The sequence below is a fragment of the Bos indicus genome, chromosome 4 (genome assembly GCF_029378745.1).
Source record: "Bos indicus isolate NIAB-ARS_2022 breed Sahiwal x Tharparkar chromosome 4, NIAB-ARS_B.indTharparkar_mat_pri_1.0, whole genome shotgun sequence".
Classification (NCBI taxonomy): domain Eukaryota; kingdom Metazoa; phylum Chordata; class Mammalia; order Artiodactyla; family Bovidae; genus Bos; species Bos indicus.
This window is the reverse complement of record NC_091763.1, coordinates 114,601,120-114,614,882: the sequence shown is the minus strand read 5'-3', so window position 1 is coordinate 114,614,882 and position 13,763 is coordinate 114,601,120. Positions and strand designations below refer to the sequence as shown.

At 52.5% G+C, this 13,763-nt stretch overlaps 1 protein-coding gene across 4 annotated transcripts in view; it reads left to right on the top strand.

The window, feature by feature from the left end:
* Positions 1 to 13,763, top strand: part of PRKAG2 (protein kinase AMP-activated non-catalytic subunit gamma 2) — a 300,390-nt gene that overhangs the window by 76,802 nt on the left and 209,825 nt on the right. For all 4 annotated transcript variants that reach the window (XM_070788448.1, XM_070788446.1, XM_070788445.1 and 1 more), the window contains exon 2: positions 12,455 to 12,526. In XM_070788448.1, the coding sequence (XP_070644549.1) occupies positions 12,455 to 12,526 (72 nt within the window). The remainder of the gene's footprint in view (positions 1 to 12,454; positions 12,527 to 13,763) is intronic.

Genomic DNA, 13,763 nt, shown 5'->3' with positions numbered 1-13,763 from the left:
TTGCGTAAGAGCCCCCTGCATGGGGGAGGATGTGTCTCAGAGCCACCAGCAGTGCTTTGACCTTATAAACACATTCCGTGAGTTCACAGTATTATTCTCATCCGAATTTTCCATCTTGGGCTTCCCTGGTGGCTCAGCTGGTAAAGAATCCACCTGCAATGCGGGAGACCTGGGTTCGATCCTGAGTTGGGAAGATCCCCTGGAGAAGGGAAAGGCTACCCACTCCAGTATTCTGGCCTGGAGAATTCCATGGACTGTTTAGTCCAGGGGTTGCAAAGAGTTGGACATGACTGAGTGACTTAAAAAAAAAAAAAGGTTGGTCTTGAAGCACAGACCAAAGCTGGGTGATTTTTCTCCCCTGCGGTGCCCACGCTGACCATGGGGTGCAGGCAGGTGGGTGGGAAGGCGGCTGTCGGGGACACAGACCCAGAAGCATCTCCCCTTTCCCTCGTGGTTGCTATTTTCCTTCCTGGAGAAGACTTAAGTTGTGGGGGGCCCGATGACCCAAGTCACCCAACTGGCCTTGCAAGGGGTGGCACCCACAGAGGGTTCAACATTCAAGGCTACCACAGTCTCGGTTGGTGGTTTGGCATTTTAAAGGTAAAGAAACCCTGCCCAGAAACCCAGCACCAATCTTTGCAGATCCTATCTTAAGGTTTGTCCTAGTAAAATCATGGAAATTAGAGTTGAAAACAGCCCTTGAAATTACAGGCCATCTGTCCTCTGACAGGAGGATTCCCAGCTGGCTCAGTGGTAAAGAACCTGCCTGCTAGTGCAGGAGACACAGGAGATACGGCTTCCATCACTGGGTTGGGAAGATCCCCTGGAGCAGGGAATGGCAACCCACTCCAGTATTCTTGCCTAGAGAATCCCATGGACAGAGGAGCCTGGCGGGATCTAGTCCATGGGGTCGCACAGAGTCAGACACGACTGAGTGACTTAGCACATGCACAGTGACTCTGATGCTGGGAACGATCGAGGGAAAAAGGAGGAGGGGACAGCAGAGGATGAGATGGTTGGATGGCATCACCAACTCTGGACATGAGTTTAAGCGAACTCTGGGAGCTAGTGAAGGACAGAGGAGCCTGGCGTGCTGCAGTCCATGCGGCTGCATAGAGTTGGACACGACTTAGTGACTGAACAACAGTAGTGTATCTCTCTCTTAATCCTAAATTCTTGATTTATCCCTCCTCCGCTTTCTCCTTTGGGAACCTTAAGTCTGTTTTCTATGCCTGTGAATCTGCTTTGTAAATAAATTCGTTTGTATCATTGTTTTGATTCCACATGTAAGTGGATATCATATGATATTTGTCTTTGAGTTACTCCCCTTAGTATGATAACCTCTAAGTCCATCTATGTAGCTGCAAACGGCATTATTTCATTGTATGTCTATGTGCCACATCTTCTTTATCCTCTCTGTCGACGGACATTTAGACTGCTTCTGTGTCTGGACAGCTGTGAACAGTGCTGCAGTGAACGCTGGGGCGCATGTATCTTTTTTGTCTTTTCTAGACATGTATCCAAGAGTGGAATTGTTGGATTATATGGTAACTCTGTTTTTCGTTTTTTAAGTACCCTCCAGTGTTTTCCAGGGCTTCCCTGATAGCTCGGTGGTAAAGAATCTACCTGCAATGAGGGAGACCCCAGTTCGATTCCTGGGTTGGGAAGATCTGCTGAAGAAGGGATAGGCTACGCACTCCAGTCTTCTTGGGCTTCTCTTGTGGCTCAGCTGGTAAAGAATCCGCCTGCAGTGTGGAAGACCTGGGTTCAATCCCTGGGTTGGGAAGACCCCCTGGAGAAGGGAAAGGCTACCCACTCCAGTGTTGTGGCCTGGAGAATTCCATGGACTGTCTAGTCCATGGGGTCGCAGAGTTGGACGTGACTGAATGACCTTCACCAGTGTTTTCCATAGTGGCTGCACCAACGGTGTCAGAGAGTTCCCTTCTCTCCACACCCTCTCCAGCAGTTACTTGTAGCCTTTCTGCTGACGACCACTCTGAACAGCATGAGGTGGTACATCATCATATTTTCAGGAAGGAGCCTCTGTGGTATCATCCGATTTGGTCTTCACAGCACTACCCAGTGATACAGAAGGCCCTGCAGCCTCGTTTTACAGATTGAAAAATGAAGGCCCTTGGAGGCTAAAATGATTGCTACACACCAGAAGTCACGGGCAAACTGAGGGGAGAGTGGGGGACTCTTGAGCGCTCTGGTCTAGGGCTTCTGAAGCTCCTTGGTGTGGAGAAAAGAGTTTGCTGTCTGCTGCTTTGGAGCTGGGGACAGCGGGGGGCGGGGGTGGGGGTAACGCCCTTGAAGTCGCGGGTCAGGCGGCAGATTTCTGCCTTTCTCATGTCTCCGGGCTTCTTTCTTGGGAGAAAGGCCGCTGCTGCTGCTGTTAAGTCGCTTCCATCATGTCCGACTCTCTGCAACCCCATGGACTGTATCCCGCCAGGCTCCTCTGTCCATGGGAGTCTCCAGGCAAGAATACTGGAGTGGGTCGCCATTTCTTCCTCCTCCAGGGGATCTTCCCCACCCAGAGATCAAACCCGTGTCTCCCGCGGCTCCTGCATTGCAGGCAGATTCTTTACCAACAAGCCACCAGGAAGCCCTGCCTGCTGTGGGGCCAAAATACGCTCCCTCCCTCGGCAGGCGTCACGTGGACACAAAGACCCAGGGCAGGGGGGAAGGCCCCAGGCAGCTGCATGAGTCTGTGGGGACCACAGGTGAGGCGAGGAAGGAGAGTGTCTGCAGGAGGGGAAAATCGTGGCTTTCTTTTCTCTCTCACATCAGGAAGTCTCTCAGACTGCAGTTACAAGCCTTGATATCCTCTGTGGAAAATAAAGAGTTCTGGAACTTCTCCCAGAGTCAGGTTTAGGCTTTCCCCTTCATTTGACCTCTGATCTGCCCTTGTTAGGGTTGGGGTTAGGGTTAGATGCTGAAGCTGAAACTTCAATACTTTGGCCACCTGATGCAAAGAACCAACTCATTGGAAAAGACCCTGATGCTGGAAAGATTGAAGGCGGGAGGAGAAGGGAGCGACAGAGGATGAGATGGTTGGATGGCGTCACCGATCTGACAGACATGAGTTTGAGCAAGCTCTGGGAGTTGGTGATGGACAGGGAAGCCTGGAGTGCTGCAGTCCATGGGTCACAAAGAGTTGGACACGACTGAGTGACTGAACTCAACTACCCTTGTTGCCAGGTTCCAGCGTTTCAGGGTTTGTTTGTTGTTTTCCGATAGTTATGTGACTGTTCCCAGAGGCTGCGTGACCCTGGCTCTGGTCACCACCCCTACATTAGCACCAAGAGATGCCCATTTGGTGGACCGAGGGATGGAGCAAAGTCAGTCCTTATGGAGACGCCTCCCTGGAGCCTTCCACCTGAGGGGCTCACCAAGGCCTTCATCACAGCCCCGACAGCTCGAGTGCAGATGAGGCTAGTGGTGTGAGCACTGCCTCTGTGTGGGTGACAGGGGGTTGGGGGGACAGGCTGGGTAGGGGGCGGTGTACCCATGGTTCTGGGGATGCCACTCAAGCTTTCCAGAGTTATGCCGAACTTCCGCTGGGATTCCCCTGCCGTTGGTACTAATGACCCTGATGCTAAAGGTTGAGCGACCTGAGAAATCACTTGAGAAACTAGAGAGTTAGTACTCAGGAAGCAGGTAGAGTCAGAGAACACATAAAGTTAGAAAGCCAGAGCCTGGTGGGGAGGGGGGTTTGGAGGAGAATGAAAGTGATGGAGGCGTCCAACTCTTTGCGACCCCATGGACTGCAGCCCGCCAGGCTCCTCTGTCCATGGGATTCTCCAGGCCAGAATACTGGAGTGGGTAGCCATTCCCTTCTCCAGGGGATCTTCCCGACCCGGGATTGAATCCGGGTCTCCTGCATTGCAGGCAGACTCTTGACTGTTGAGCCACCCGGCAGTAGGTCCATGTGTATATATGGCTGAGTTCCTTTGCTGTCCACCTGAAATGATCACAACATTGTTAATTGGCTATACGCCAATATAAAATAAAAAGTTCTAAAAAAAGATTGAAAGCCAGAAATGCATCTGGATCGTAACCCATTCAGCTATGAAGCATCGCTGGGGAAGCAAGGGGCACCCCCTCAATACCCCCCCACACACACACCGAGTCTGGGGACCCTGCCCTGAGCTGGGAGGGCAGGGGAGAATGTCTGGTAGTTTGAGAAAAGAAGAAAATTATTTTGACGACAAGTCCTGGAAGATGAGAAGCATTTTATTCTCAATGTAGCAGTAGTCCCTTAAAACACTCCTAATCCTGCCAGCTGTTTAGCTCAACAGATAAGAACAGAGCGTCTCAGCGCTAAAGGCATCTTCTGAAATTGTCTCGTTAAACCCTTCATTTGGGAGCTGGAAGACCGGGTTCAGGCGTGCCCAAGATACCCGGTTCCCCAGATAGTAAACCACAGGACAGGGCTGGAGCCCCCAAGCTCCACCTCTGTGACCAGGTTGTGCTGTTACGTGCCCGAGGGATGTCGGCTTGTCCAGCCCAAACAGCGCCCGGGACCCACTGTCCGCCCGGGTAGCGTCAGATGCGGTGACGCGCTGTGGGTTCAGGTCTGCTCGGCAGGGAAGGAACATGGGACCGTCCTCCATGTGTGCCTTCGCCCAGGAGGAGTCAAACCACTGGAAACTGCGCAGGAATGTTCGGTGATGACCCTGATGTTTCAACCCCCTGGTTGGCCCTCAGGTGCAGGCCGCGGCCCCTGACCTCGGCGGCCTTTCTGTTTGTCCTGTGTGTGCACTTTTACCGGGGCTCTTTCCGGGGGAGCCCAGCTGCAACAACAAAGGAGTTTTGTAAGACAAAGCCTCAGAAATGCTGAAAGGGCAGAACTGCATCTGATCGATAACACGCCTGCTGCCAAGGCTCTGAGACATCAGATGGTTGTAAACAGTATGGAGAAGGGTTGGGATAAGTGGCTGGGGGAGTGGGCGAGCTGTAAATGAGACCCCAAACTATACAGAACGGGGTGATTGCATCTGGCGGTGGGACGCTTGATACTTTTCAGTCCTTTGCAACATCAGCATAAATTACTTTTTAAAAATCTGCTGTTGAAGTACACTGGATTTACAATGTTGTGTTAGGTGCATCGCTTTAGATTAAGATGTAGTAGACCTTGAAGAGGCAGTATCACACACTGCCTTGGGAGTGAACCGTTGAACCGTACCAAGTCTCCTCCATCCTTGCTCTTCCCCTGAGACCTCACTGTGCCAGGGACGTGCACTTTGCCCGGAAGAGCCCTGTGTCTTTGTCACTGAAGAGCCCTGGGTACCTTCTGATACCCAGTAGTTTTTGTCACTGGAGCTGAGTCATCCCAAGGAGGTGGGAGGGTGTAGTCGGTAGAGCTCTGAGCTGGGAGCAGGTGGACCTGGTTTATAGAGCCTGTCTGCCATGGTGCCCTTATCTGCCTTGGGCAAATGGCTTTGCCTTTCTGACCCCTTAATATCTTCATCTGTAGACTGGCGTGAAACCACTTGCCTTTCCTACTTGTCTGGGCTGCTCTGAAGACCATATGAGGCAAAGACTCAAAGTTTTTAAGGACATGAAAACAAATGAAAGTGTTAGTCGCTCAGTCGTGTCTGACTCTTTTCGACACCATGGACTGTAGCCTGCCAGGCTCCTCTGTCCGTGGTATTTTCCAGGCAGCAATACTGGAGTGGGTTGCCATTTCCTCCTCCAGGAGATCTTCCCAACCCAGGGATGGAACCCAGGGACATACCAATGGCAAATCAATGACAACCCTGCTGCTGAGATCTTTGACTTTTACCTGAAATTCTGAAGAGTGGCAGAGATGGGAGATTAATAAATAACCTACATTTCAGGTCAGCTCGCATCGTGGGAATTTTCTCAAACCTGCGGCTTTCCTCTTTTGTCCTGTGGCTTCCACGACAGGTGACTTTATCAGCCTGAATCCTGAAAACGCACTTTCCCCAAGGACCCTGCTGGTCCTCTCCAGAGCACGTGCTCAGGGTCTAAAATACGTGTGCAGCCGGGGACCGTCCCCAAGGACAGAGCCGTCGCTTGGTAGCTCAGTGAACTGGCCACCCAGTGCCCAGGGAGGGTCTGAGCACCTGCCGATGGGGAGAAGAAATTCAGAGATGGCCAGGGGCGGCTACAGCAGTGAGACCAGAGCTCCAGTAGGTGTTTAAATGTTTAGAAGCCCCGGGCAAGCTCCCGGCACCTGGCCTTCTGGAACTTCACCCGAGCTAAGCGACCAGGTCCCACTCACGCACCGGCCAGCCGGTTCGTGGTCACAGCTGCAGATTTTCCCACACCAGTCTCCGAGGCGCGCCCTGTTTCCTGGTAAGCTGGGGGAGGTGAGATTAGAATCATGGAATGTGGGGTGAGGGAGCCTTCCAGCAAAGCCAGCCACGGGTGCCAAGAGGCTTAGCTCTGGGGATGCTCGACCGAGCGAAACACCCTCGTGCTGCTGCAGTCGCTCTGTGAGCCTCTCCTGGGCTCGCTCTGGGGCAGGATGGGTGGTGAGGGGCCCAGCCCGGGGTGGGTTGAGACCCCGTCCTGGCCTCAGCTCTCTCAAGACCATCTTGTCCCAAGTCACTCCACCACCGGGGCCTCGGTCACTGGCACATGACGGTTCCCTGAGGAATAGACGGGCATGTGCCCGCCGGGTGTCTGGGGATGGCTGGGCTGAACGAATGTCCCGGGGTGATGGTTATTGGAAACCGCAGAGGAATGTACTCATTAAAGGGGAAGGTGAGCGCCCACACCGGGTTCCTCTTCCTCCCCCGTGAGCTGTGACCACGAGGCCCACTGCCGGCCGGCCCCTTGGCAGAGGCCGGGCAAGCCCCCATGCGTGCTGCCCAGGCAGGGGGTCCTCCATCCGGGACGTGATTCAAAGACGCCTGCCCACCCACAGCACAGGGCAAATGCAGGGCACCGAATCGCAAGATGAAAACTTAGCCCTGGCCCTGGACCGGTCCACAGTCCAGTGAGACTGATAAATGACCGTAATACAGCGCCTGTCGTAAGTCGTGTCATAAGGTTCGGGGAGCACAGATGAGAGAAGAATGGATTCTCCCTGAGGGTGGGTCCTGGCCAGGCCAGAGATGGCAGCTGCATCGGGCTTTTCAGGCTAGTAGGAGTTCACCCTGTGAACCAGGATCGGGGCTGGGGACTGAGGGTGGGTGGCCAGGAGGAAAAGGCTTGGAGCTTCAGAGGCGGTTGTCAGCTCCACGCTAGAGGCTGTCTCGGCCCTGCAGGGGCCCAGGTGACACGGGGTCTGTTGTTCCAGGAAGGGGGTTGGCTGTTGAAGGGTGACCTTCAGCTGCCACCTTGGAGGAGTTGAGATGGCACTCCAAACTGTCCATACACACACAGCCTGTTTAAAACACCATAAAGAGCCTGTCTGGGTACCTGATGAAAAGAGACAGGGTATAGAGCGCATCAGAAATCAGGCTGTGGAGGTTGGCAAGTCCCTCCAGGCCTGGATTAGAGGCTGTGGGACCTGGCAAAGGCTCCTGATGGTGAATCATCCGTGGGAAGCCGGTGGCTCCTGCCTGGGCGGAATCACCGTGAAGCCTGCCCTGCACCGCAGACCAGTCGACTCACCTGTGCGGTGGGACCCAGGCTCCCCAGGTGACTCAAACATGCAGCCTGCTTGAGACGCTGAAGTGAACCACCCCAGAGCGGGCTGAGTCTGGAATCTGCCTACGTTATTAGAGACTGCCAGCACGTCACAGGGGACTCGCTGCGGGAGCCATTGGCTTGGCCATAGTGGAGTGGAGGCCCTGCGGCTTTAGGGGAGGGGCCCGCATTACGAGGCCACAGTTTTAGGAATCAGTGTTCGAGGTTTGCAGATGGCTTGAAACTAGCTAAGTTGAAAGATTTGTTGAAGAACAAATAGGAAACCCAAAGGAGGGCTGGGCAAAAGGAGGTGCAGACCTGGAGCCCTCAGCAGAGCCTGGGGAGGGTAGGAGGGGTTAAAAAAGCAAGGTGCTGTGCTTAGTTGCTCAGTCGTGTCCAACTCTTTGTGACCCCATGGACTGTAGCCCACCAGGCTCCTCTGTCCATAGGATTCTCCAGGTAAGACTACTGGAGTGGGTTGCCACGCCCTCCTCCAAGGGATCTTCCCAATCCAGGGATAAAACCCAGGCCTCCTGCATTGCAGGCAGATTCTTTACTGTCTGAGTCACCAGGGAAGCCCAAGAATACTAGAGTAGGTAGCCTATACCTTCTCCAGGGGATCCTCCCAACCCAGGAATCAAACTGGGGTCTCCTGCATTGCAGGCAGATTCTTTACCAGCTGAGCTATCAGGGAAACCCCAAAAGCAAGGGTAGGTCACAGAAAACTACAAAACGTTGCTGAAAGAAATCAGAGAAGACGAATAAATGGAGAGACATCCCATGTACGTTAATTGGTAGACTTAATATTGTTAAGATGTCAGTATTACCCAAAGTCATCTACAGATTCAATGTCATCCCTATCAGAATCCCTGTTTCAGATACAGAAAAGCCATCCTTAAATTTGTATGAACTCTCAAGGGACCCCCAAGAAGCCAGACTATCTTGAGAAAAAGAAAGGAGCAAAATTAGAGGTCTCCCATTTCCTGATCTCAGAACTTATTACAAAGCTACAATCATCAGAACAGTGTGGTACTGGCATAAAGACAGACTGACGGAATAGAATAGAGTCCAGAAGGAAACCCATATGATTTTCAACAAGAGTGCCAAGGCCATTGGCTCCCCGGGTGACACAGTGGTAAAGAATCCATCTGCCAATGCAGGAGACACGAGAGATTTTCAGGTTGGATTCCTGGGTCAGGAAGATCCCCTGGAGGAGGAAGTGGCCACCCACTCCAGTATCCTTTGCCTGAAAAATTCCATCAGCAGAGGAGCCTGGATGGCTACAGTCCATGGGGTCAAAAAGAGTCAGACACGACTGAGTATGCATGCAACTATATGCACGCTAAGACCATTCACTGGAGAAAAACTAATTTTTTCAGTACATGGTGCTGGGAAAATTGGATATCGACATGTGAGATAAAGGTGGGCTCTCACCTTATACTATATCCCAGGGCTGATCTCCTTTAGAATGGACTGGTTGGATCTCCTTGCAGTCCAAGGGACTCTCAAGAGTCTTCTCCAACACCACAGTTCAAAAGTATCAATTCTTCGGCGCTCAGCCTTCTTCATAGTCCAACTCTCACACCCATACATGACCACAGGAAAAACCATAGCCTTGACTAGACGAACCTTTGTTGGCAAAGTAATGTCTCTGCTTTTGAATATGCTATCTAGGTTGGTCATAACTTTCCTTCCAAGGAGTAAGCGTCTTTTAATTTCATGGCTGCAGTCACCATCTGCAGTGATTTTGGAGCCCAGAAAAATAAAGTCTGACACTGTTTCCACTGTTTCCCCATCTATTTCCCATGAAGTGATGGGACCAGATGCCATGATCTTCGTTTTCTGAATGTTGAGCTTTAAGCCAACTTTTTCACTCTCCACTTTCACCTTCATCAAGAGGCTTTTTAATTCCTCTTCACTTTCTGCCATAAGGGTGGTGTCATCTGCATATCTGAAGTTATTGATATTTCTCCCGGCAATCTTGATTCCAGCTTATGTTTCTTCCAGCCCAGCGTTTCTCATGATGTACTCTGCATACAAGTTAAATAAACAGGGTGACAATATACAGCCTTGATGAACTCCTTTTCCTATTTGGAACCAGTCTGTTGTTCCATGTCCAGTTCTGACTGTTGCTTCCTGACCTGCATACAAATATCTCAAGAGGCAGGTCAGGTGGTCTGGTATTCCCATCTCTTTCAGAATTTTCCACAGTTTATTGTGATCCACACAGTCAAAGGCTTTGGCATAGTCAATAAAACAGAAATAGATGTTTTTCTGGAACTCTCTTGCTTTTTCCATGATCCAGCGGATGTTGACAATTTGATCTCTGGTTCCTCTGCCTTTTCTAAAACCAGCTTGAACATCAGGAAGTTCATGGTTCACATATTGCTGAAGCCTGGCTTGGAGAATTTTGAGCATGACTTTACTAGCGTGTGAGATGAGTGCAATTGTGCGGTAGTTTGAGCATTCTTTGGCATTGCCTTTCTTTGGGATTGGAATGGGAAATGCAAATCAAATCCTCATTGAGATACCATCTCACACCCATTAGGACGGCTAAAACAGCGACAACTAAAAGCAGAAAACAGCAAGTGTCCAGTGGGGATGTGGAGAAATTGGCACCCTCGTGCCCTCTTGGTGGGGTATAAAGTGGTGCGGCTGCTATGGAAAAAGCACGGGGGTTCCTCAAGAGTATTACAAATAGAACTACTGTACAGTCCAGCAATTCCACATCTGAGTCTATACCCAAAAGAATCGAAAGCAGGGTTGCAGAGATACTTGTACACCTGTTGTGTTAGTTTGCTAGGGCTGCTGTAACAAAGTGTCACAGACTGGGTGGCTTAAATAGCAGAAATTTATTTTCTCACAATTCTCGAGGCTTAGAAGTCCAAGGTTAAGGTGTTGGTAGGGTGAGTGACTTCTGAGACCTCTCTCATTGGGGCTCATAGATGGCCATTCTGTCTGTGTGTTCATATGGTCTTCTTCTGGGTCTATCCTAATGGTCTCTTCTTCTATGGACACAATCATATTGGATTGAGGTCTTATGGAGAGCCCACCTGTGTAGCTTCATATTATCATAATTCAAAGACTCTACAAGTTCATCACATTCTGGGGTATTCAGTTCAGTTGCTCAGTCGTGTCCGTCTTTGCAACCCCATGAATTGCAGCACGCCATGCCCTTTGACTGTGTGGATCACAATAAACTGTGGAAAATTCTGAAAGAGATGGGAATACTAGACCACCTGACCTGCCTCTTGAGAAACCTATATGCAGGTCAGGAAGCAACAATTAGAACTGGACGTGGAACAACAGACTGGTTCCAAATAGGGAAAGAAGTACGTCAAGGCTGTATATTGTCACCCTGCTTATTTAACTTATATGCAGAGTACATCATGAGAAACACTGGGCTGGAAGAAGCACAAGCTGGAATCAAGATTGCCGGGACCACTGGAAAAACCATAGCCTTGACTAGACAGACTTTTGTTGACAAAGTGACATCTCTGCTTTTTAATATGCTGTCTAGTTTGGTCATAACTTTCTTTCCAAGGCGCAAGTGTCTGTTAATTTTATGGCTGGAGTCACAATGGAACATTACTCAGCCTTTAAAAGGAAGGGAATTTTGTCACATGCTACAACATGAATGAAACTGAGAACATGATGTGAAGGGAAATAAGCCAGTAACAAGAAAGACAAATACTGCACGATTCCACTTCTAGGAGGTCCCTAGAGCTGTCACATTTATAGAGACAGAAAGTAGAATGTGGGGGGAAGGGTTGAGGGAGAGGCACAGCTGTCAAATGCCTGTGGAGTTTCACTTTGCAGAAAGGAAAGGGCCCTGGAGGCTGTTTGCACAGCGATGTGAATCTGCTCAAGTCCACTGAGCCGAAATGACTAAGATGGTAAATCTTGTGTTTGGTGTTATTGTTTAGTCGCTAAGTCATGTCCAACTCTTTGCGACCCCATGGACTGTAGCCCGCCAGGCTCCTCCATCCATGGTATTTTCCAGGCAAGAATACTGGAGTGGTGTGCCATTTCCTTCTCCAGGGGATCTTCCCAGCCCAGGGATCCAACCCACATGTCCCGCACTGGCAGGTGGATTCTTTACTACTGAGCCACGAGGGAAGCCCTCATCTTGTGCTACGTGTATTTTACCACAGTTAACAAGGATAAAAAAAAAAACTGAAGGTTCGGGATGCAGGCGGTTTCTCCTGGTGGAGGGCTGCCCAGGTGGGGTTTCTGCCTCGACTGGAGGTGTCCACCGGGCAGGAGACAGGAGGAAGGAGGAGATGGTGAGGGTCTCATCATTTCAGACACGATGAGTCTGTGCAATCTACCACCCCCCACCCCCCCGCCTCGCCGCAAGGCCATCTCTCTGGGCCACGGTGGCATCAGGTTTTTCTGAGCACTTTGCCCTAGTGGCCAGCCCCCAACACACAGCCGTGTCCTCTTCCCAGGAGGACACACATCCTCGGGCCATGTTCGTGCCAGATGGCGTCCGGCCCATTGGCCACTCACCAAAGCTCCCAGTGGGCTCTCCCTTCCCTCCCCAGCCTTCCTCCTTCACTCTCTCCCTCCTGCCCTGCAGTCCAGGTGCCTTCTTCCTGCTCCTTCCCTGGGGGGCCGAGAGGAAAGGTGGAGAGCAGGCGGGATCCCTGAGAGGGGCCCAGGGCAGGCGTCTCCACTGCCTCCTTCCACCTTCTTGGCCGTCCGCTCCCTCCCTGGTGGCTGGCATTCGAGGAGGACTCAGCAAGGGGCCAGGGATACACTCGGAGACCCACGTGCGGCCCCTGACACGGCCAGGTGGGCCCCCGAGGGTCCAGGTCACTGACCACGTGCCCTCTTTCCGTCCTAGGACCTGAGTTCCTTTGCCATGCCGCTCCTGGATGGAGACCTGGAGAGTTCAGAAAAGCCTCCGTCTCGTAAGGTAAGGCTCCCTTCCTCCCAGCTTCTCCCAGCTCACCGGAGGTGCCACGGAGGTCGGACTCGCTCAGCTCAGGCCCGAGACAGACTTCTCCTCCCTGTGCCCCTGGCTGCAGCTGAGCCCACCCTCGCCCTCCAGGTTTCACCCCTTTTGCTTCCCTTCCCTCGGGGCTCCTCCCTGGTCCCTGGATGCCCCAGAGCGGGCAGAGGTGATGCTGAAGGGTTCACGTTGAGCTCAGCGCCCCGAGTGCCCGAGATGCTCAGATGCTCACGGGCAAAGAGATTGAAAATCAGGGAAAAGCGGGTCATGGAGCCTGGGTGTCCCTCCCTGCTGCAGACAGGAGTCCCTCCTCCCGCCCCCGCCCCCGCCCCTCAAGTCCTTCTCTCCCTTCCGTCCTCTTTCCTGTCTTTTCGTTTCCTCTCGTTCACCCACCTTCTCCCCTCTCCCACGTGTCCATTTTTCTTGCTCAAGTTCGGTGGAGGGCTGGCAGCCTGAGGCGTGCATGTCCTGGGATGGGTGGAGCGGCCATGGCAGGAACGGGGAGGTCGAGGCAGCCTGCAGTGGGGGTGAGTGCAGGGCGGAGGGCTGGCGGGAGGCCCAGCGGTGGTGCCTTTGCAGGGAGCGCTGCAGGTGGTGTCTTGAGGGCAGAGAGTGGTAGACAGACTTTCCCCCAGTCCTTGGGCCGCCTCACAGCCGGGCTGGGTCCAGTCTGGGTTGCCTGGTGCTCAGCCCAGTGTGTGCAATGGTGCGTCCGGACCCCCTGCTCTGGGACTGGTGGGGCAGGCCATGAAGGGGAGTGTCCCAGCAGGACAGGTCCTGCATCTCCCAGCTCATCTCTGCATCTTTGTGCCCTGTGAGTGAATCCCGTCTCCTCAGGGAATGGAACACCTTCCGTGACTGCCAAGCTGAACGTGGATGGGACCCTGGGTGGCCTCCTCCTCCACGATCTAGGGGCCACGGCTGAGCTCCCCTTTCTGGGAGCTCTGGGCTCAAGAGCCAAGCGCCCAGGCTCCCAAGCATCAGTTGAGACGGGAGTCTGTCCGCTCTCCCCACCAGTCCTTAGTCCTGGTTCCTCTGCCCCCAGAGGGGGCAGCTCTTTGTCACAAAAGACATCTCAGGATACAAGGGCTTCTGATCACTTCGACTCCACACAGCTCTGTTTGCAGCTCCCAGGCCTGCATCGAGAGAAAGGTCAGTGCCTTTGATGTCCCCAGATCATTCAAGAGCACTGCGGTCACTC